At 53.9% G+C, this 23,563-nt stretch overlaps 1 protein-coding gene across 2 annotated transcripts in view; it reads right to left on the bottom strand.

The window, feature by feature from the left end:
- PACSIN1 (protein kinase C and casein kinase substrate in neurons 1) overlaps nucleotides 1-23,563 on the bottom strand; it is a 70,286-nt gene that overhangs the window by 4,901 nt on the left and 41,822 nt on the right. The window contains exons 1-8 of one of the 2 annotated variants that reach the window (XM_003278817.4): nucleotides 16,277-16,506; nucleotides 4,898-5,023; nucleotides 3,773-3,929; nucleotides 2,385-2,620; nucleotides 1,710-1,865; nucleotides 1,421-1,596; nucleotides 900-1,020; nucleotides 676-803 (exon numbers count right to left, since the gene is read on the bottom strand). In XM_003278817.4, the coding sequence (XP_003278865.1) occupies nucleotides 676-803; nucleotides 900-1,020; nucleotides 1,421-1,596; nucleotides 1,710-1,865; nucleotides 2,385-2,620; nucleotides 3,773-3,929; nucleotides 4,898-4,960 (1,037 nt within the window). In that variant the 5' untranslated portion in view covers nucleotides 4,961-5,023; nucleotides 16,277-16,506. Of the gene's footprint in view, nucleotides 1-675; nucleotides 804-899; nucleotides 1,021-1,420; nucleotides 1,597-1,709; nucleotides 1,866-2,384; nucleotides 2,621-3,772; nucleotides 3,930-4,897; nucleotides 5,024-16,276; nucleotides 16,507-23,563 lie in introns of those variants that run through there. The other variant, XM_003278816.4, reaches the window with a different exon arrangement.

Raw genomic sequence — 23,563 nt, 5'->3', positions numbered from 1 at the left:
AACTAGCAATGTGATCTTGGGCAAGTCACTTAACCTCTCTAGGTTTCAGTTTCTTCATCTGTAAAATGGTAATATTTACGCACTTGAGCTTGAATGAGTTAACATATGGAAAGTGCATAGAACCGTGCCACACACAGGTGCTCTAGAAGGACACGCTACCACTATCTTTTAGAGAGGAGGCTTGGTTCCTGTGATCTAGACCAGGGGTCCCCAACCCTGGGGCTGCATACAGTCCATGGCCTGTTAGGAACCAGGCAGCACAGCAGGAGGTGAGTGACAAGTGAGGGAGCATTATCGCCTGAGCTCCACCTCCTGTTAGATCAGCTGCAGTGTTAGATTCTCATAGGAGTGCAACCCCCTATTGTGAACTGCGCATGCAAGGGATCCAGGTTGCACGTTCCTTATGAGAATCTAATGCCTGATGATCTGAGGTGGAACAGTTTCATCTGGAAACCACCCCCCTCCCATCCGTGGAAAAATTGCCTTCCACAAAACTGGTCCCTGGTCCCAAAAAGATTGGGGACGGCTGCTTTAGAGTGATGAACTACCACTATCTTTCAGAGAGGAGACATAGTTGCTATGTTCTAGACCATTTCTTGTCCTCTGAAGCAAAACTCAGCTGCCCCAGAGTATGGGTCCCTCTTGGCCCCAGGAAGCTCCACAGGAGGCACTCACCTGCCGCGGTCCCCAGCCTGGGATGTGGACTCTACCGCCCCAGTGGCATTGGTCAGCGCCACTCCCTCTGCCTTCTTAGGCTGTTTTTCCTTCTTGGTGGTGGTGTGAAGGAGGTCTGGGTTCCACTCCTGGTGGGGCCAGTGGAGCAGTCAGGCTGGGGGACTATGCCCTGAGGCACCTTTAAGCCTCTTCAGGCTCCCCTTCCCATCCCCACATATCCTCACCTCAAACTGGGGCCAGTTCATGGGCATGCCGGGGCCACTGGTGCTGCGGAACCATCTGAGGTCTTCCTGGGCGTCAGCCCCCCGGATGGCCTGCTCCAGCTCACGGTACACATGGATGTAGCTGTGCTCAGGGAGATGGGGGAGGTGGAGGGCACAGATTCAACATGGCCCCTTCACATCCTTGATGAGAGACCAGAGTCCACTCAGGGAAGCAGGGTGCTGGGCATGCTGCCCAGCCAGGAATCATGTGGGCTTTGCAAGAATAATCTCCGGGCATGCTCGGTGGACTCCTTTTCCCTCCCACCTTAGCCGTTCACCCATCATCCAGCATGTGTTTCTAGAGTACCCAGTGTGCGTCAGCTTGCACTCAACAGCCCCTGTGTTTGAAGCCTCATCCTTCTTGACCCCTGCAGCTCTGCCTCCCCTTCCTGTCACTGTGATGTAGGGCTGGGATGCCCTGCATGCCAGTCACACCATCTGCTGGCTGTGCCTGTGCCCTCAGTGCCTGCCAGCCCAGGTACCTGCTGTTCTCAGCCAGGTTGAGGTGCCGTTTGATGTCCAGCAGCACCTCCTTGAGGAAGACCAGCCGCTTTTCCTCGAATTGCTGGCACTGCTCAAACACCTGCTCCATGTTCTCCATGTACTGGGGTGTGGTCTTGCCCACATCTTCCAGCACTTTCTCGTACTTCTCCTGTGTCTGTGGGCACCAGAATGGAGAGAGGGTGACACCTAGCCAGGCCTGCAGCTCCCAGCCACCACCTTCTGCAAGGGGCCCCCAGACCCCTTGCTGCCATCCCTGCCCACCAGCACCTTCTGCACATCCTGCTTGCACTTGTCCACTTTGTCCTGCAGCTTCTTTTGCTGCTCAGGCGTGACCGATTGCTCCGTCTTGCTGTTCATCTCCCGTGTCATGGCCAGCTTCTCCTCTTTGCAAGCCAAATGGTAGGCCTTCTTGGCTGCCTCCAGCTGTGGGGAGGGGGGAATAGGGAGTAGGGTTTTCATTTGTGACCGGCAGCAAACATGGTCACCCATTAACTCCTTCCCTGCCCACTCCCTGGGAGCTGTGAGCCCACAATCTTAAGAGCCAGAAGGCATACAGGCCCTAGCTCCAGGTGTTTGGGAGCAGCGCTCCTCCATTTGTGGCTGCGTCTCTGCTTGGCACTGCCTGCTTCCCTGCAGATACCCTCCTGTCAGGCAGTGCAGTGTCCGCCCCATCTGGGGACCCAGGGGCCAATGTGCCCTTCTGCCCCTGCTGGTATCTTTCCTGGGGACAGTGCCCCTTTTTCCCCATGGGTCTCCTTACCCGATGGGCACTGCCTACCCATCTGTGAATATTTTTTCCTGGAAGGCAGTGCTGCTCCCCTGTGGGCACAATCCCAGAGGGCAGTGCCCAGCCCACCCATTCATAGATGCCCTCCCTGGGATCAGCACCCTCTGACCAGATGGGCCCACCCCACCCCGTCCATGGCAGCACCCACTGAGCACCTCCTTCATCTTCTTGGCCCAAGGCTTCTGGGCCTTGCGGAAGCCATCTTCAGCCTCCTTCGTCTCCTTGAAGCCACCCATGATCTGCTTGTGATAGGCGTCCTTCTGCCAGTTCTTCACCTTCTCCAGGTCCTCATTCAGCAGATTGTTCTTCACCTCCTGGTGCAGCTCACTCACCTTGTCTGCCTCTGTCATTATGGCACCCCAGGCCCGCTCCAGGCTGCCATACTGTGGGCCTGAGGGAATGGCAATAGGTCACAAGAACCTCACCATCCCTGCCCAGAGGCCCCCCCACACCTCCCTTCTCTGAGGCTTTCCCCTTCCTCCCATAGCAACAGAAATGCCCTCCTCTGCTCTACGTGGCCCCATCCTCTAGGGCCCACATCAGCCACCATCTCCAGGAAGGCTTCCTTGACTGCTCTGCCCTCCTGCCATGGCCAGCAGCCCTCGCTGCATTCTTCTCACAGTATCTGCACCTGTATCTCCCTCCTCCTTATCTCTCCTGTCAGCGTGTGAGCCCCATGGAGTGGGGTCGGAGGGGGGCAGCCTGGACCCTGTGAGCTCTGACAAGCCCAGCACAGCACCAAGCACACAGTAGGTGCTCCAGGAATGTTAGCTGAAGCTTGTGACAGATGCCAGGAGGCCACTGGGGACCAGTCATTCCACACTGACTTGTTGTTTGTGTACTGGCACCAGCTCTGTGCAGGGCACTGTGTTAGGTGGTGCAGGCCCAGCCCCTGCTCTCATGGGGTTTAGAGTATACTGCAAGAGAATAACATGAACAAGTATATGTAAACCGCAACTTCAAACTGTTTTAGATTAAAGGAACCTGAAGACACGATGCATAGAGGCAATGTGCGACCGCACTAGATCCTGGACTAGCAAGCACAATTGCCATGGTAAATGTGCGTGTGGGTCGTATTACATGTCCCAAATTTGATAGCTGAACTCTGGTTACTTAAGCAAGTGCTCTTGTTCTTAGGAGGTACAAGAAGAATTTAGGGGTAAACAGGGATAATGGCTCCAGCTTACTCTCAAATGGTTCAGAAAATATGCATATCAATAAACAGTCAGTGAGAAAACAAACATGGGGCCAGTGAGCCTGGGGGAAGGGTATGTAGGAATTCTCTGTGCTACTGTTGCAACTTTCACAAAGTTTGAATTATTTCAAGATAAAAAGTGTGTTTTTTTAAATCCAACCTAAAGTTGTATAAAATAGAGATGAACAGGTAGGCCTGGTTTGATCTAGGAGGGAACAGCGCCTGAAAAGGTCCTGTGTCTGGTAGATGGGGGGCATGGTGCATGCAAGTAGCCGGGGCTCCTAGGAACCAGACCGAGGGGGCTGGTGACGGCCTGGGGGCGCGCACGACGTGAGCCTGGGGGAGCACCTTTCTCGATGAGCTGGCGCCAACGCTTGGCCCAGTCGGTGAGCTGCTGCCCGTACGCCTTCTCGATCTTGGCGCGCTCCTGCACGCAGTTCATCAGGTCGTTGCATAGACGGTGGCCGTCATCGATGCGCTTCACGGTCCGCTTGTAGTTCCCCACCTGGCGGCCAAGCAGCGAGCACCAGTCCCGCGGGTTCCCCAGCGTCCCCAGCCCCGCCCGCCGCATCCAACACGGCCAAGCCCACTGTCTTCCGCCCGCCTCCCCGCTCAAGGCCTCGGGCCCCGGCCCCGCCCCGCCCCCGCCCCCCGCCCCGCGGCGCAGCGGCAACGCACCAGGGAAACTAACTTCCGGAGGCTCCAGCACCCTGCGTCAGGCCCCACCGTCTACACGCACCCTCACCCCAATTTAAACATGATTTCCTTGCTGCTACAAAATGCAGAAGGATTTTTAGAATTTGGACTTGGGCTGGAATGAATTATTCATTTTGTTTTTGCGAGTTAAATCTATTATATTTATATAGAGTCATATAAGCGTTGAGTTGAGCTGCAGCTTCTTGACATAATATTATGTTTTGTAGACATCTCATTAAACGCTTATTAATTTAGGTTTGGCAGTTTTCGTCTTGGGTTTCCGGAGCCAATAGCAATTTTTTTTTCTCCGGGTCTCAAATATTTCCGAAGGTTCTGAAAATGCTGGCTTCTGGCTGTGCCTCCCGCTCTGCGGCCCCATGGGGCTCTGGGAGCTCACGCCCTCTCTGTGTGTCCAGCGCTCCACCCCTGCCCACCTCAGGATGGGGGGTGAGTGAGGGAAATAGGAACAGCTGAGAAAGGCTGTGCTGTACCTGCCTCATATAAGTGCCACAGAGTCACAACGGGCCTGTTCCCACATTGTGAAGTGCCACAGGCTCTCTCTGGGGAAAGCTGTGGGGAGAGAGGGGCTCCTGGCTCAGTGGGCAATGCTCTTAGCCACTTCATGGCTACTGCTGCCTGTTGGACACCCAGGGCTTTGGAGGGGCCTGGGGGACTGGGGAGTGGGGCCTGAGGTCATGGGGTGAGTGATAAGGGAGCCTGGCCTCCAAACAGCCAGGCTGTCTGGTCCCCAGAACCTGGGGATCATGAGAGCCTCACCTCCCAGAAGCTGTCGGTGGTCTCCTCTGCAGCCAGTGAGGCCTCATCGTAGGAGCTGGACATGGTGTAGCCACAGGGGGATGGACAAGTGCGGAGCTGCGGTTAGCAGGCTGGGCTGCTCATGCGCTGGGAGGGCAGGAGAGAGATCCCTGGAGATGAGGGAAGGGCCCTCCACCCTTTGCGCCATTCCAGGCCTGGGTCCCCAACCCGATGGGATGGGGGCTCCATGGGAGGAGGCTTGCATTAGGATGCCAGCTTCCCGTCCAGAGACTAACTCACCAGACTTAGGGTAACCCCAAGAGTCGCCCTGTAGCACCCTCATGCCTAACTCCCCATCCCTCCTCCTTCCCCATCCCTGGAATCCATCCTCTATCCAGTATGAGCACCTCCGTTCAGAAGCCAGCCCCAGCCCGCAGAGCTGGTTCTGTCTCCTGGACTGTTGGAGCCCAGGCTCAGCGCCTCCTCAGTTATCTGAGCCCCTGGACCCTGTAAATGCCCTTCTGGCTGCCCTTGCTCCCAACCTCAGCAGCCCCCATTAGCTTCTTACAAGTCTCCTGGGAGTCCCAAATGTGTGGTGTCCTGGCCCACAGGTCACACCACCGAGATCTATGGGAGCGTCTGGGGTGGCTGTGTCTGCCCTGGATCTGTCGGCAGGCATCACGGTTATCCAATCTAGGCCGTGCGCTGCTCCAGGGCTGAGGTGGGTACTCCCCTCCTCCCTTCCCCTGGCCAGGCCTCGCTGTTACCCCAGGCAAGAATGGCTCAGTAGTCAGGAGCCAGGACTCAGAGGGCCAGGGGTCTGGTTTTCAAAGAGGCAGCAGAGTCCAGGCTGCGCCCGGCCCTGATACAAGCTGCCAGCCTCTAGCTGGATCCCGGCACCAGGGGATGCCTCCCTGCTTCTGCACTGCAGTCCCAGGACTGTGAACCCTGACAGTGTGGATGCTCAGGGAGGGCTGGCCTCTGCAAGATTCAGCCCAACCTAGGGGTCCAGGGGACCCCCAGCCCTTACCAGCAGCTGGCTCTCAGGCTCAGGGCAGGGGCAATAACATGTAAGAATGGTTGGTGGAGGATGTCCCTCCCCCTAGGGCTCCCCATCTGTCCAGGGCCTGGGGCTCTTTCCCAGTAATAACCCAGTATTGCCTCTTGCACCCTTCAGGCATCTAAACATATTTTGTTCCCTCCCTTTTAGAAGAACTACAGACAGACTTTCCCATAAACTCATGCACAGTGAGGGGTGGGTGAGAGGGAGGATGGCTGGATTTCATCAAGGGACAAAGAAATGAGTCTGAATTTTTCTTTTCTTAACTTGGCACTTTTCACTTATAAAGCAGTACTTGCTTCATAAGGAACGTTTTAAATTTAGATACAGAGAAGTAAAAAGCAGGGATGTTTAAGGAAGCATAGTCAGCCAGGTGAGATAGGTATCCCTGGGGCCACAGTCCCTTCTAGAACCCTTAATGTCACACAGAACTCTCCCGTAATGCATTGCTGCCAGGGGGCTGGTTGGGGGTGGGCAGGAGTTGGGTGGAGGGTAGAGGCATTCCCTTGTGGGAACAAAGGTAGAACCTGAGCCATTTGTCTCTTGCCCACGGTGATGGGAAAGTAACTTAATACCATACAATTGTTATTGATACAATTATGGGGTACACACCCTTTACCCAGGAACACCACTTCTATGAATTTACTTCCAGTCAGTCAGCCAGATGATGCACAAGATTATTTACTACAGTACTACTGGTAAACGCAAAAGGCTGGAAACAGCCCAAATACCCGTACACAGGGGCTGGGTCAGTAAGTTATGGTGCAGGGCTGTCTCGGAAGTTCTGCTCCTGAATGGAAGCTTCCCCAGACCACATCACTAAAGCAAAAAGAGCAAGGTGCAGACCCAGGTGGCTGGGGAAAATACATAAGTAGGGAGTGTTTTGGGAGGACCACAAGAGAAACTGGTGATGGCGACTGTCTTTGGGGAATGGGGTGACCAGGGGATGCAGGGGGAGGGAGACTTTTCTCTGTAGGTCCTTTTGTGCCCTTTTAATTTTGCCTCATGTGCAAGAATTTTTTAATGTGCCTCATGTATATATTTTTTAAACCCTCTGGCCTGTGTTGGGGGGGAGCTGAGGGAGCTGGGAACCAGGATGGGGTGTGCTGTCAGCATGGAGGGAAGGGACAGTGCAGCTGAGACCTGGTATGTCAGGCCAAAATGCCCGATGGCTGAGACCACTCTCTACCTCGTCCAGAAAAGGCCAGGCCCAGGGTTCTTGGAACTTGCTGGGGTCCACCCTTGGTATTGGCAGGTAATGTGCCTCTCCAGCTTCCAGATGAGGGAGCACGTGTAGTGAAACACCTCCAACCTCAGGGTCCCTGCTCTGCTAGCAACCTGCTGTGTGACCATGGGCAATTCCCAGGCCTCTCTGGGCCTTGCTGGGAAATGAGGATGATATGACTGACTTAAGGATTAGATGAGGTGGTGAGTGTCCAGCCATGGCAGACTCTAGGCCCTCCCAATTCCAACCTTGGTTCTGACTCACACAGTGGTGGGCTCAGGAAGAAGAGCCAGGAGACAGCATGTGGACCCCGTATCATGTGGCTAGACACACCTTCCCACCCTGCCTCTGCCTCTTCCAAACTAACCTCACACCCCCACCCTGGGGGCAGGCAGGAGGCTCAACTCTGGACAAATGCCATGTCCTTCCGGAAGGGCAGTTGGTACCTGCTGTCACTAAAAAGGCTGCATCTCTCATCGTCAGAAAGGGATGTGGCTGTCACCTGGCACTCCCTGTGGGCAAACTCAACATGCTCTTAGCCTTCCTCAACCCTTCAAAGGGGCACAAGGCCCATCTGCCTTCTCTCACCAGTGGCTGTGAGGCTAGCTCAGCCCTGAAGACACTTTAGTGTCTCAATAAATGACAGCTGGCATTGATTGGGCACATACCATTCACATGTCGAATCTACCTCCTCTAATCCTCACCACAACCTGACCAGGCAGATTCTGCTGTCACTCCCACACTGTAGCTGAGAATCCAGGGGCTCAGGGATGTAACAGGGACAGAGCTTGTCCAGGTACCATGGGAGAAGTGAGCCCAGGGCATCACAGCATCCCTGTGTGATCTTATGATTTAAGGCTATCACAGCAATGACAGTGGCCAGCAGGCAGTGAGGGCTGAATGTCCCATGCACAGTGCACAGCACTGCATGTGGGAGCTCAATGAATAGACAACGGCCAGGTGATGTCTGTTATAAAACTGTTACACTGTTTTATAAATGAGGAAACTGAGTCACAAAGCAGCAAAGTAATCTGCCAAAGGTTGCTCAGTGTGATGATTAATTTCAGGGGCCAGCTTGATGGGATTAGGGGATACCCGGAGAGCTGGTGAAGCATTATTTCCGGGTATGCCTGTGAGGGTGTTACGGGAAGAGGCTGGCATTGCAATCAGTGGACTGAGGAAGGAAGATCTGCCCTCATGCAATGTGGGCGGGCACCACCCAATCGGCTGAGGGCCCAGAGAGAAGGAAAAGGCAGAGGAAAGGTGAGTTCTCGCTCTCTTCTGGAGCTGACCCTCTTCTCCTGCCCCTGGACATCAGATCTCCAGGTTCTGTGGCCTTTGGACTCAGGGACTTTGCATGAGCAGCCCCTGAGGTCCTCAGGCCTTTGGTCGCAGATTGAGAGTTACCCCACTGGCCCCCCTGGTTCTCAGGCCTTTGGACTTGGAGCCCCGGTACCGGCTCCCCTGGCTCAGCAGCTCACAGACAGAACATGGGACTGCTTCACAATCACGTGAGTCAGCTCCCCTAATAAATCCCCTCTCATCCATCTTTCTCTACCTACCTATCTATCCATCTGTCATCCATCCATCCATCCACTCATCCATCCAATTGGTTCTGTCTCTCTGGGGAGCCTAATACACCCAGCTAGGGAAAGGTGCAACTGGGATTTGAGCCCAGGGTCTGCATCCAGAGCGCACACTCCTGGCCACCACACTATCATTACATAGAGAGGTGTTGACATTAACATTGGCTATCACTAGCTAGCGTTTACCGAGTGCCTACTGTGTGATGGGTACTGCTGTAGATGCTTTATGTGTGCCTTATTTTCATTTACAGATGGGGAAACTGAGGCACAGAGTGAATAAAATAGTGCACCCTTGGCCTTTGAGACAGTAAACAGCGGAGCTGGGGTTGAATCCTCGCTCCAGCCGAAGCCCCTGCTGCGTGGCCCCTGCTGAGCCTCATTCCCCGGGACCCCCTGAGGGAGAGCAGAAGCAAGGCTTACTGAGCACTTCCTCAGGACAGGCCCTCACACCCAGCACCTTGTTCATTCTCACAGCAATCCTCACAGAGAGGGGCTTCCTCTTTTTCTTCTTGTGGAGACCAAGAGTCAGAGAGGTAAGCCAAGATCACTTGGCTACAGATGGCAGAGTGAGGACTTGACCCTGGGGCCTGTGCAGCACAGAGTAGGATTACAACCCAGACTCTGGAGCCAAAGAATCTGGATTTGAACCCTGGCTGTCTCATGTATGGGCTGTGAGACCGTGCGTGGATCTCTCCCTCTTCCCAGGCCTCGGCGTCCTCATCTGTAAAATGGGCTGTTGCAAGGATTAAACGGAGCACTAGACCTCCGGCCACTGGACCTCGCCTGACACATGGTGAGCTCTCCACAGGTGTCGGTGCTCACTATCCATCCGCCACCGCCGTTGCCTGCAGTGGGGCAATAGCTCTATCTCAGGGGTGGCCCTCTCTTTCTGTGGAGCCAGGAAGGGTCTTGCCTTTCTTGTCCATGAGGATGATGCAGCCTGTGAAGTGCAGACCGGGGGGTGCAGGGCTCTGGAGCCGGCTCCCCCAACTACTACCAGTGAGACGTGGGCCAAGTCTGTAATGGAGGCCTCAGTGACAAAGGAGCCCCAGGGTGAAGGGCGTCTCTCCTCAGGCCCAGGCATCTCCTGACAGCTGCCTCTAGGAGACCCTGGAGGGCAAGGCCCTCAGCTGTGTTCCGTCTACTCCTGGCTTGAGGAAGGGACAGAGGAATTAAGAGCACAAGCCCGGAGAGGCCAGGCCTGGTGTGGACTAAGGCGCTGTGTGGATTCCTACCTCAGTGGTCACCAACCACAGGCCTGGGAGTCACCCAGCTGCTCCCAGCCACCAGCAGGTCCTGAGCCCCCACCTCCTCCCTGTCCTCGCCGTATTATTCTCCACAGCCCTCGTCACCACCGGACACGCCATCCACAGCATGGCATTCGTCACGTTGCGTGTCCTCCTTCCCACAGGAATGTCACTCAGTCCAGTCAGCGGTGTTTATCTGTCTGGTTATCTGCCGTATTCCCAGCATCCAGCGCAGTGCCGGCCACATAGTAAGTGCGCAGTGCACTTTTGTTGAATGAATGAATGGATAAACGCCAAGGACCTTCTGAACATTCACTTAATAAACAGCAGATATGATGAATTTTCTATCCCAGAGCCAGACACAGTTACCTGCGCACAGTGGGTGCCCAGCCAATGTTGACGATGATAACGATGACACAACCGGAACCAGGAGCCAGGAGCCAGGAGCCAGGAGGGGGTCCCGAGTCCCACCTGCCCTCTATCTCCAGCCTGGGCTTCTCCTGGAGAGCCCTTCCCTCCTCTTGGTCAGCCCTCAGGGCCTGGTTCCAGGGTCTCCTCCTCCCTGTGGTCCCAGGACCATCCTGCCCTCAGCATGGCGCCCTCCGTCCTCAGGGATGCTGTAGCACGCAGGCAGCATCAACGACACAACGATTTTTGAGCGCCTACTGTGTGCCATTGTGATCGCCTCCTCACACGCTTTACCTCCAAACCTCACAGCTCACTAAGATGACTGTTGCCTTCCCTGTTCTACAGATGAGTATCTGAGACTCAGAGAAGTTAGATAACTTGTCCAAGGTCACACAGCAGGGAGGAGTCAGAGCCAGACTCAGACCCAGGTGTGGTCCTTCCCCTGCCCCTTCTCCCAGCTCTCTGTGGGTGTCACTCCAGCCCTCCTGGCCTAAGGCCTTCTCCCCGAAGAACAGGCTCAGCTCAGGGACTCTGCCATGGGGAAACCAGAGTTTCCTGCCTCTCCCCCAGGGTCTGAGGTCCCACAGACATTCCCAGCAGTGCCCCTCAACCCACTCCTCGCCTCACCCAGAGATAGACCGACAGGCTCACAGCGCCTGGCTTGGGGCCACACGGGGACCCTGACCCATCTCTGCTGGGGCTCCCAATGCAGTGGGGAGGATTCGAGTCAGCTGAGATGCACCATGTCCACTAGAGCCTCTGCCCCTTTGCTCATGTCTCCCCACAACCCAGCCTCGGGCACATGCCATCCTCCCTCCCATCACTCACCCCTCCCCAAAAAACCCTTGCTTCCCTTCAAGGGCCAGCTCAGTCCCTGTCCCTCCAAGAAGCCTTCCCCAAATACCCCAGCCCTCGCCTACTCCTCCCCTCATCTGACACCAACACTATGGTGCCATTCTTAGGCATGCCCTGCCCTAAACAGTCTTGCTGGTTCAGGAGTGGCAACCTGCTGTCCCAAGAAGCTGATTAGCACAATAGCTAACAGCACCAAGGGGCCAGACAGAATGTCTGGAGATGAGGTTCAAATCCCTGCTCTGCCACTGACCTTGGCAAGTTAGTTAAACTCTCTGTGCCTCGGTTTCCTCATCTGCAAAAGGAGGTGATAACAGCACCTACCCCATGGGATTGGTATAGGAGGAAATGAGTGCCCAGTGCACAGAAGGCCCAGAGTTCACCTGCAGTATTATGGGTATTAACAGGTACAGAGCCTTCATGACAGGAGCCTCATCTCTCTGGATCACCTGGCTCCCCTTCTCCCCTCCTCAGCTAACACCCCCAGAGCCCTTCCAGGACTGTTGGGCCTCACCTGGGACCTTCAGGTCTCCAGGTCCCCCATGAAAGGAAGATCTCAGGCCTGGCTTCCTCTTGCTTTCTCTTTGAGTCTGAAAACCAGTCCCCTGGACCTCCATCCCCTCTGACCTGGGGTGTTCCAGGCAGTCCCCAGGGAGCCTGCTCATTAGAAATGATGATCCCAAGGTGAGGAGGAAGGAGGAGGATGGAAACACAAATGGGGAGACTCAGGGAGGCAGAGCTCAAACCTTACTCAAGGCTGGAGGGCTCCAGAGAGGCCCAGGGCAGAGGGGACCAGGTGAGCTCATCCCAGTTAGGAAGGGGCCCAAGGTACCCCTTAGTGGCCCACCTGTGAGAACAAGCCTCAGACACAGCCTCAGGCACCCCAGCCTCTGTGGCTGGCCCCTCCTCCTCCCTAGCCCACTCCTGGTCTGACCTTTCACCCTTCACCATCCCTGTGCTCTCCCTTCCTCCTCCGGCCACCCTCTTAAGAGCCCAGACCCTCTCTCTGTCCTCCAGAAAATCACCCCAAAAGGCCCACATCCCTCCCCTGCTCCCAAGCCAAGTAGACAAGACACCATTTTGCACAGCCCACATCTTTAGAGGGCCTCTAAGGCTGTTTCAGGTGGGGCAGGCTTATCAGGGAGTAAGACCAGCCCTTCCCTCATGGAGCTTACACTCCAGTGCAAGCAAAAAGCCAAGAAGAAAATACAATAAATATCACCACATTAGGTGGTGACAACAGTTCAGAGAAAATTCAGCCAGCGAGAGGGACAGGACAAAGGGTGGTGGAGAGCCACTGGAAGGTGGTGTATACATACCCGAGCTCCCCTGCCCTCCTGGACTGAGTCAAAGGTGTGTTCAAAACCCCTCCCAGAGCTCTCCGGGGGAGCGAGCTGAATTGCCCGCAGCGGTAACTTGCTTGGTAAAGCACCCTTTTTTGTCTCCCTGTGTCATTTTCCCATCCTCAGTGTTTCTGTGGACCACCTCCTAAATGAATCCTATCCTTGTCTTGGAGTTGGCTTCTGGGAGAGCCCAAAGTGAGATGCCCACAGTGGGGAGGCAGGGGCAGGAGCTTGTTGGGAAGGCAGGGCCCTCTCCTGTCTGCTCTGGGCCATCTCTTTTCTCAAGACCAGTTAGCACACACTTGGCCACTCTGCAGGGGTCCGTCTGTCTGTCCTGAGCCCACTGCCTCTGTGGCCACCTGGAGAGCAGGGGCCAGGCTGCCCCCTCTGTGGGCAGCACTCCTGGTGGGAGCGCAGCACGTTTTTGCGACATGGGGAACTCAAGGATGAGTTCTGACCAGGAAGAAGCGGCCGTGGCCCTCCCGCTTCAGTGGCTTGGGGTGGGATGCATGCAGCTCGCTCTCTTCCCGGGCCTGGCCGGGCAGAGCTGCTCTGGCCACAGCTGGAGTGGAGAAAAGGAAGATGTGTGGACCCAGTGCAGGCCCAGCGTCCTGTCCAACCCAATGTCCCTGAGGCAATGGCCCAGGTAGGCGGGCATCATCTTCCCCTGTGAGGACAGAATCATAGGCCCCCATGACAGCACAGATGCTGAGCCAGCCCCCGAGGGAGACACTCCTGGCTTTACACTGCAGCCCTGATTCTCAGGGGGCAGAGCTGGGCTACAGCAGTGAGCAAGACAGAAAACCCCCTCCCTTGTGGGGCTGACATTCTAGAGAGGCTAAGCAGGCAAGAAACGAGATAAGTAAGTGGTAATCAAGGATGTTAGAAGGTGACAAGGGCTGCAAAGGAAAGCAAGGCAGGGGAGGGGACAGGGAGGGAAGATGGGGGCGAGGAGTTGTGCTTTTTTAGGGAGGATGGTCAGAGAAGGTCATTCTGAGCAGGTGGCCTTGGAGCAAAGGCCTGAGGGAGGTAGGGAGGGAGCCAGGCAGAGCACTCAAGCAGCCCAAACAGTCCATGCAAAGCCCCGGGGCAGAAGCCGGCTGCCAGGGTTGAGGAGCAAGGGGGTCATGTGGCCTGCGCAGATGAGGGAAGGGGAGGGGTGAGGCTGGAGAGGTTGGGGGAGGGAACGGGGGAGGGAACTGGGGAGGGCCTTGTAGGTCAGAGGGAAGCCTTTAGCTTTTTCTCAGAGTGAGATGGGAGCCATTGCAGGGTTTGGGAAGAGGTGGGATGTGATCTGGCTTCTGTTTTAAAGGATCTGTGGCTGCTGGGGGAAGAGCAGACCATGGTGGGGCAGAGTGGGCAGAGAAGCTCTAGGAGGTGGCTGCAGTCCCCCAGGTGAGGGAAGATGGGGGCTCAGAATGAGGAGGTAATGTTAGAAGGAGCGGGAAGAGGCTGGAGTCTGGAAGTGCTGTGGCATTCCAGCCAACAGGATCTGCCGATGGTTTGGATGTGACAGTGAGATGAGAAGTCAAGGATGGCTCCTGCCAGAGCAGCTGGCAGACAGAGCTGCTGTTTGCTGAGCTGGGGATACCGAGGGAGGAACGGCGTTTGGGGGGATGGGAGCTCAGTTCTGGAGCCCTGAGATGCCCATGGACAGCCAGCTGGAGATACCTCCTCACCCTTGCCAGCTCCTGCACGGGGGTCGAGGGCAGTGAGGAGGGGCCAGCGGGAAGCCAGATTGTTCCTGTGTCCCAGGCCCCAGCCTCTGCTGAGCTCCAGGCCTCTCAGTGCTCCTGGGGCCTCCCTCAAGCTCCCTTTCACATGAGAAGGTCTGTCAGGGGAGGTCAAGTCTCAATCTGGCTTCCAGGCAGGTGCCCTGGGCTGTGGGCACGTTGTGTGCAATGAAGTGGGCCAGGGAAATGTGTCCCAGAAGCCCATCCTGGCGGGCTCACTGCCCCAGAATCTGGTGGCAAGAATGTGGGAGAAAGAGCAAGCACAGGCAGCCCTGAACCGACCTGTGAAGCAGCAACCTGACGGGGAGGGGCCCGGGCCTAGAGGAGGCAGGCCGGGGGTGGGAAGTCGGGGCCAGGCCTGGAGGGCCTGCTGAGTGGACAGACGCTCCTTCAGCTCTCATCCAAAGAACCTGCCCTCCAGGCCTCACCAGCCCCTGCTCCAGTGGAGGTGGGGGCGGCCACTGATGGGCAACTGAGGCCAGCAGGCCCGGCGGCAGGAGGTGAGGCAGGGCAGATATCAGCTCCCACCCTGGTCGGGGAGGAGGAGAGTGCGGGGTTCGGAGGAGCAGGGGCAGGCAGTGTTAGTGCGCACAGGCGAATCTGCATCCCATTTCTGCCATTCCCAAGACCTGCCCTTCTCCCTCCTAGGCCTTTGATCCCAAAGTGGGAGCCCCTGAGTCCAGCACTCTGTGAATGTGCATCTAACGTTTGCAGAAATGAGCAGAGCCATGCCAGCTTCTCAGCGTGTATTCCCCTACCCATCATGTGACCCCTCCTCAGCCCCTGCACCAGGCCCTCTGACCCGAGTGCCCATGGGAAGGGGACACCCCACACTGTGGTCCAGTGAAGGACCCAGCTGGGCTCTCAGGGGGTGCGGGAGAGAAAGCAGGTGGAGAAGAGCAGGACCTTAAGCACATCCATAGTTGCACACATCAACCTTCTGCCCCGCTCAGGCTAGCATCTCCTCCCTATGCCACCCAAGGTGGCTCAGCTCCATCCAGGGCAAACCTGGACCAGGTGTGCCCCACCCATGCACTCCTGTGGGCCCCCTCCAGCCCCCTCCCTACCCAGAGTTGGGGCAGAGGGCTCAGCTCCTCCCCTGCACCCCACCCTGCCCCCTCCTGAGCAGCCAGCAGAGGCTCCTCCGCAGTGGCAGTGCCCGAGAGCTCCCCCAGCAGCAGCGAGTCTGTCCCCAGGAGCAATGCAGCAGAGGGACAGAGAGCGCAGGAGGGAGGGCCACAGGCACTCCCCCCCATCAGAGGCCTGCTCCCTGGTACCCCAACTTGGAGATCCTGGGCTTGCTGGAGATGGGCACGGGGGTCCTTTGGGAGATGTGGGGTTGGGGAGAGTTCACTAAGTCTCCAGGGAGAATGAGGAAAGGGAAGGGCCTGAGGTTGGGGCAGGAGGTAGATGCCTCTGACCTGACCAGGGGGCTCTAAGCCCAGTGCCTGAGACCATCCAGGGCCACCAGGGAGGCTCTGGCGTCATCGGGGGTGGGAGGTGAGACTGCTTATCCCACATGGCCAGAGCCTAGCAGTGCCTTGAGTGGGGCGGGGGCATCCTTACTCCTCCCTGCCCTCTGCCGCCTACCCTGTCTAGCTTCAGACTGTGGGTCCCTGGAGGCTCCAGCCTCCCTCGGCCTGCTGCCCCAAGGAGGGGGCATGGCTACAAAGTCAGGACCTGTGGTGGTGGTGGTGGAGACAAGAGGTACAGAGGAGGAAAGGCAACAGGGACAATCCCCCTGATGAGGAGGATCAAGGTTCTGACGGTTCTGACGAGACCTCTCAGGATGCTGGCTGCGCCCCACACCCCGCTCCCCAGCCTGGTCCCTGGCCCAGCCCCTCCAGCTGGCCTGTTTGGCTCCTACCAGGTGCCGCTGGTAGGAAGGCAGGGTAGCCCTGTTCCCCACTCTCCACACAGCCTCTTCCAGCCATCGAAATGCCTACCTGGGCCCGTGTGGGCACCAAGCTGGGGGCAGGTAGGAGCTTACTGCCCCCGCTGGGCCAGGCCAGGGCCGGAGGGGCTGGCTGTCCTCCTTCTCCTCCGTGGTGGCGGGCGGAGGGGGCCTGGTGCCGGGCTGGGGGCTCTGTCCTCTAGGGTTCCCTCCACCGCTCACTCAGGAAGGCAGCAGCGCCAGAACTGCAGGAGCCAGCTCCCTCCACTGCTGCCTCCTCCCCACTCCCCGCTCCCGACCCGCCTCCTTCTCCAGCCACCCACCTCCTTCTGCTCGTTTCTATGGCAACTGGGCAATGCTCTGCACAGACAGCCTCCCTCCCATGTACAGCAGGGGACGCCCGCCTCCCGCACGGCGCCGCATCAACATGGGCACACATGCATACACTTCACAGTCACAGAGACGCTAGTGGGGACACAGGCTCGGCCGCCGCTCTCGACTGGGAAGCCCTGCTCCGTCCCCTTTCTTCCCTTTCTCCCCAAGATCCCGCCTCCCAACCGTCCTTCCAGACAGCTGCACCTTTCCATGCACTTTGCTTGGGTCCTTAAAATCTAAGCTCGTGCTGCTCTGTGAAGCATTTCTATTTGTTTAATCATTTATTCTCTCATTTGATGAAAATTCAAAATTTTGAGTTTTTTCTAGGCCAGGCTGAGTGTGAGAGATGCTCATGCACAACCTCGTGCCATAAGACTTCATACCCATTTGACAGATTGAAAGCTGAGGGCCACAGCTGTAAAAGAATTTGAGAGTCCAAGGTTCCTGGGCTAGCTGTCAGCACTGAGACCTTGTGATGCCAGTTCCGACGCTTCTCCCACAGGACATGGCTGCCACACACCACTCAAGGGCACACATGGGTGGCCCTAAGCGCTCATGTGTGTCCAGGACATGTGCACCCCAACAACACACTTACAGATACAAATGCCCATTACATATATTTGCACACATGCATTTCCACAAGTCTGTGTATCTTCCTACACATGCACCTGTAACACACACATGTAACTGTGACACTAATATCAGTATACACACATCTTTAAGACACGTGCACATACATCTACATGGATTCAGAACCTGTGACACACAAAACTCACTGCGGCACACACAAGCCCTGGTGCTAGCCTCATGGGCAGGGTTCAGTGATGGGAGTAGAAGTGTCAGGATCAAGGGGCTGAATAATGAGTGGCCTCCCAGGGGAGGATTTGCCTGTCTGCTCCGCCCCACCTGGGGATCAGGCACTAATCTGATCTCAGCAGTGTCTCAGCTCTGCTGCTGAAGGGGGATGGGGTGGGGGTGGAGACAGGGCCCACCCTCCCTAACTCTCATTCTGGAAATCCACACTAGATCCCCACTAGAGCCCCCTCAGCCTAGGGGGCCACACATATCCCTACTCACCCCTCTAGCATCGGTACTTGGAGTTATGACAGGGCACAGTAAAACAACTCTCCCAGAGGGGACAATTCCAAGCTTCACACAGGCTTCTAGACTTCTGCCACCCCCAGGAGGGACAGTGTGGGTGGTGGGTGGCAGGAGACCAGAGTGGGGACTAGGGCCCAGGACACATAGCATGCCCCACAGGACATGCTGTTCCCAGCCCAGCACCACTGCAAGGCCTCGGGCAAGGGTCACTGCAGCCCCTGTGCCCCAGGGTAATTCTCAGGGACCCCACACTCCCCAGAGAGGGCAGATACAACAGAAAGGAACCAGAAGCCACCACAAATTAAGCAAAAGGCCCTCTTGTAATGATAATGATAGCTCTTCCGTATTCGTCACTTCCAAGACCCCTCTCAATCACAAGGCTGCTGCCAGTGAAACTCAGACATAATTGCATGAAGCATCCCAGTATTAGAGATGTCAAGAGCTAAGAGAAAAATCATCTTGGGATACAGAAATGGGGCATTTCATCCATTCAACAGACACTGACTAGGCACCTACCATGTGTCAGAGATGGTTCTAGACACTGAGATACAGCTGTGGGCAAAACAGAGTCCCTGCCCTTGAGGAGGTGACGAGCTAGTAGGTTCTCGGAAAGCCTGGGTCTGTCTCAGGGGCTCTCCTGCAGTCTTTGGTTGTCACAGGGCCTTGCATGATGAGGCTACTGGGCTGATTAGGAAATAGGCTCTGAGAGATGGAGCAGTTTGTCCACAATGACAAAGGCAGCCAGTGGATAGGCTGGGATTCGAGCCCTCAGCCTGCCAAGCCTTTTCCAGTGCCTCACGTTGATTCTATTAAGAAAGATCTGATTGGGAAACATGGCACCAGCCACCCAGTTTCTAAAAGTTTCATAGCCAAGTTCGCTTCTATCCTTAGATCAAAGGCAGGATGAGATCGTAAGTACTTGAAGTCCCAGTCAAGTGGTGGGCACGAGGACCCCACAATCAACCTCAGAAGTGAATTCCAGCCTTGCCTTCCTTGGGCCAGAAGCCTGATGTCAGCCATCCCCAGGCCTGGACGTCCTTGGCAGGGAGTTCAGGTCAAGTCCTAGCCCAGGAGGGTGGGGACTCCCGGCGCCCAAGAGCAGAGGCTTCCTAGAGAGTGAGGAGGCCTCAGCTGGGGGACAGGGAGGGATTGAGTTCCCAGGTGCTGTAAGCAGAGCCCCCTGCCCACCTGCCGGCCCCCAGCCCCGGATCATCTTTCTCCTAAAGAGCCGGGCTCCATCCAAGGATACCAAAGACAGCTGCCCTCCCACCTACCCCTCCGTCAGCCTGATCCAGCCCCATCTGCTGCCAGGCAGACCCCGCGTCCTGTCCTCCCACACTCACGGATTCCAGACAGTCCCTGTGGAAGAAGCTGACCCCTTCTGTCTCCCCCTCCTTCCCCAGCACAAAGAGCATCCACCCCCACCCCACCCCCACTGTCAGCCTAATCTGGCCCCAACTGCTGCTAGGAATGAAGGCCCTCTACTCTCCCACTTGCAGGTCCCACACTGGCACAGGGACACCCCCTACATCATGTACACACACACACATGCACACACATACACACACACAAACATGCACATACGCATACACACACACGTACACACACACACACTCCATGCCCAACCTCAGCTCCTGTTCCTGGACCTTAGCCATGTTCCTGTCCCACAGGTGAGATCAGAGGTGGGTGTCTGGCCCACACCACAGGGCAGCGGCCCTCATGCCCCTGGGAGATGCCTACTCCTTCTGTCAGCCCCCTCCTTGCCTCCTTATCCAGCTCCCCAAAAGCATTCATTGTCCCCTCTCCCCAGCTCAGCACAGTTATCCCACGTGTTCCCCAGAGCCAGGGAAAATGCAATCAGTGCTCGTTAGCTCCTGCTTTGCATCTCATCTGCATAATATTCCCATGACTGTCAAAATGCCAGAATCCTCCCCAACCCCAGCCCACAACAGGCAGGGCTGGCCAGCTCTAGAGAAAGAAAATGGAAAGGCTTTAGTGGGAGTCTGTGTAGGCGGCTAAGCATGTGGGGTGGGTACTTGGGAGGGGGAAGATCGGGGGAGAAAATGTCCAGTGGCCCTGGCAGGCACCCGGAGCAAGAGCGACAAATATTACAATCACTGAGTCCCTGCTACATCTAGGCACTGTGCATGGTGCTTTATACCATATCCACTGTTTTTTCACAAGGAGCCATTATACAGGTGTGGAAACTGAGGCTCCGGGCAGTTAAGGCCTCGCTATCCAAGGCCCAGCAGCTTGGGCACCACCGGGAAGCTGGTCAGAAATGCGGCATTTCAGGTCCCACCCCAGACTTCCCCCATCAGAATCTGCATTTTCACAAGATCCCAGGTGATCAGAGTGTGAGACTCCTAGGCTAAGGGCCTTGCCCCATACTGTAACACACAGCTGCAAGATGAAGCTGGTGTCAATACTGAGGTGTCTGACTAAATCTCATGCTAGTTTCTTCGTGCATTTAACAAGCATTTCCTGACTGCAACTATGTGCAGCACTGCTCTAGCATGAAACACAGTAGATAAACAGACGACGTCCATAACCTCAGGTAGATTTCTTGCCAAAGGGAGACACATCATAAATAAATATGTTCAAATGATGAGCAGTGCTACCAAGAAAAATAATGTGGGCTGGGCGCGGTGGCACACGCCTGTAATCCCAGCACTTTAGGCGGGCAGATTGCCTGAGTTCAGGAGTTCGTGACCAGCCTGGGCAACACGGTGAAACCCTGTCTCTACTAAAATACAAAAAATTAGCCGGGCATGGCGGCATGCGCCTGTAGTCCCAGCTACTCGGGAGGCTGAGGCAGGAGAATTGCCTGAACCCAGGAAGCGAGAGGTTGCAGTGAGCCGAGATCGCATCACTGCACTCCAATCTGGGTGAGAGTGAGACTCTGTCTCAAAATAATAATAATAATAATGTGGGTTAAAGAGACAGAGTATGAGGCAGGAACATTTTAGAATCCCCCTTTGAAGAGATGAAATTTGAACAGAGATCTAAAAAAAGGGAGAAAGGGAGGTATGTGATGATTTGAAGGAAGAGTGTTTCTGGCAGAGGGAAGAGCAAGGGCAAATGTCCTAGAGGTGGGAGTAAGCTGAGCACATTGAAAGCAGCCCACAGTTGAATGCTGGTTGGGTGGATGGGAGGGCGGATGAATGGATGGTAGGTAGAGCAAGCCAGACAGAGAGAGGTGGCAAACGAGGTAGTGATAAAGAAGAGGCAGGCAGGGGCTGGCTCCCAGAGGCCCTTGTAGGCCATGGTGAGGACTCTGAATTTTATTCTAAGTATGAAGGGAAGCCATTGGTATTTTTTAGCAAGGGGAGAAAGGGATCCAAGTTATGTTTTCAGAAGATCACAGTGGTTTTTACATGGAGAAGTGATTAGAAGGAGACCAGGGCTGAGGCAAGGAGACCAGTTAAGAAGCTTTTGCAATATTTAGTGCTAATAGCCATGAAAACGCATGTCCAAGAATGTTCATAGAAGCTTCATTCTTAATATCTCCAAATTGGAAGCAACCCAAATGCCCACCCACAGAGGAGTTGACAAACAAATTGTGCAGTTTACTGTGTATAGTTGAGGTAGTTTGCTGTGTATGATTTCATTGTGTAAATTCTATTGTGTGGTTTGTTCACATAGTGGAATACTACACAGCAATGAAAAAAAATCCCACTACACATAATCACATGGATAAATCTCAAGACATCATGCTGATTCTGTACACTAATAACAAAGAATTTCTGGCAAATTCTGAAAGTTTTCTAAAATTTCTGAATTTCTGAAAAAAATTTAAGAAACCAATTCTATTTATAATAACATCAAAAAAGAATAAAATACTTAGGAATAAAGTTAACCTAGGAGATGAAATACTTGTAAACTGAAAACTATAAAATATTGATGAAATAAATTAAAGACACAAACAAACAAAAACATCTCATGTTCATGGATTGGAAGACTTAATATTCTTAAAATACCCATACTACCCAAAGCAATCTACAGACTCAATGTAATCCCTCTTAAAATCTCAATGGCACTTTTATAGCAATAGAAAAAAAATCTTAAAATCATAGGAACCACAAAGATCCCCAAAATAGCCAAAAAAATATTGAGAAGAACAAAGCTGGAGGCCCCATACTTCCTGTTTTCAAAACATATTACTAAGTTACAGTAATTAAAACAGCATGGTACTGTCATAAAGACAGACATATATGCATATTATGGTCACCAACAATAAATAAATAAATAAAGACATACAGACCAATGGAACAGAATGAAAAGTCCAGAAATAAACCCACACATATATGATCAACAGATCTTCAGTGAGGGTGCCAAGAATACACAATGGGGAAATGATAGGAAGGATGGTTCTTCTTCAACAAATGGTGATGGGAAAACTGTTGCTTTCTACATGCAAAAGAATGAATTTAAATCATCATCTTACACCGTAGACAAAAATCAGCTCAAAGTGGATTAAAAACTTAAACATAAAACCAGAAACCATAAAATTCCTACAAGAAAACATAGGGAAAAACTTCAGGACATTGGCCTTGGCAATGATTTCTTAGATCTGACACCAAAAGCACAGGCAACAAAAACAAAAATAGACAAATGGGACTACATATCAAACTAAAAAGCCTAAGCACTGCAAAGGAAACAGTGCAGTGAAAATGTAACCTGCTGAATGGGGGAAAAAAATTGCAAACCACATATCTAACAAGGGACTAGGATCCAAAATATATAAGAAACTCCTATAACTGGATAGCTTAAAAAAATTAAAAAATGAGCGAAGGGCTTGAACAGGCATTTCTCCAAAGAAGGCATACAAATGAACAACTGGTATATTAAAAAATGCTCAACATCACTAATCATTGTGGAAAGGCAAATCAAACCCACAATGAGATATCACCTCATACCTGTCAGGATGGCCATTATTTAAAAAGTAATAATAATAAAATAAGTGTTGACAAGGATGTGGATAAATTTGAACACTTGTGCACTGTTGGTGGGAATGTGTAATGGTGCAGCTGCTATAAAAAACAGTAAAAAGGTTTTTCAAAAAATTAAAAATAAGCTGGGCACGGTGACTCACGCCTCTAATCCCATCACTTTGGATGGTAGAGGCAAGAGGATTGCTTGAGCTCAGGAGTTCAAGATCAGCCTGGATAACATAGCGAGACCTCGTCTCTACTAAAAATAAAAATAAAAAAAAAGAAAATTAAAAAAATAACTACTGCCGGGCATGGTGGCTCACACCTGTAACCCCAGCACTTTGGAAGGCCAAGGCGGATAGGTCACCTGAGGTCAGGAGTTCGAGACCAGCCTGGCCAACATGGTGAAACTCCATCTCTACTAAAAATACAAAAAAATTGGCCAGGTGTGGTGGCACATGTCTGTAATCCCAGCTAATTGGGAAGCTAAGGCAGGAGAATTGCTTGAACCCAGGAAGTGGAGGTTGCAGTGAGCTGAGATTGCGCCATTGGACTCCAGCTTGGGCAACAAGAGCAAAACTCCGTCTCAAACAAACAAACAAACAAACAAAAAAAGAACTACCATATGATCCATCAATACCACTTCTAGGTATTTATCCAAAGGAATTGAAATCAGGGTCTCAAAGACAAATTTGTACTCCTGTGTTCATCGCAGCATTATTCACAATAACCAAGATGTGGAAACAATCTAAATATCCATCAATGGATGAATGGATAAAGAAAATGTGGTATATACACACACAGTAGAATAATATTTAGCCTTAAAAAAGGAAATCCTATCTCATGCCACAACATGGGTGAACCTTGAGGATATTATGATAACTTAAATAAGTCAGTCATAGAAGGACAAATACTGCATTATTCCACTT

Source organism: Nomascus leucogenys, chromosome 22a, assembly GCF_006542625.1.
Source record: "Nomascus leucogenys isolate Asia chromosome 22a, Asia_NLE_v1, whole genome shotgun sequence".
In the NCBI taxonomy this organism is placed as follows: Eukaryota; Metazoa; Chordata; class Mammalia; order Primates; family Hylobatidae; genus Nomascus; species Nomascus leucogenys.
This window is presented reverse-complemented; position numbering and strand designations above follow the sequence as displayed.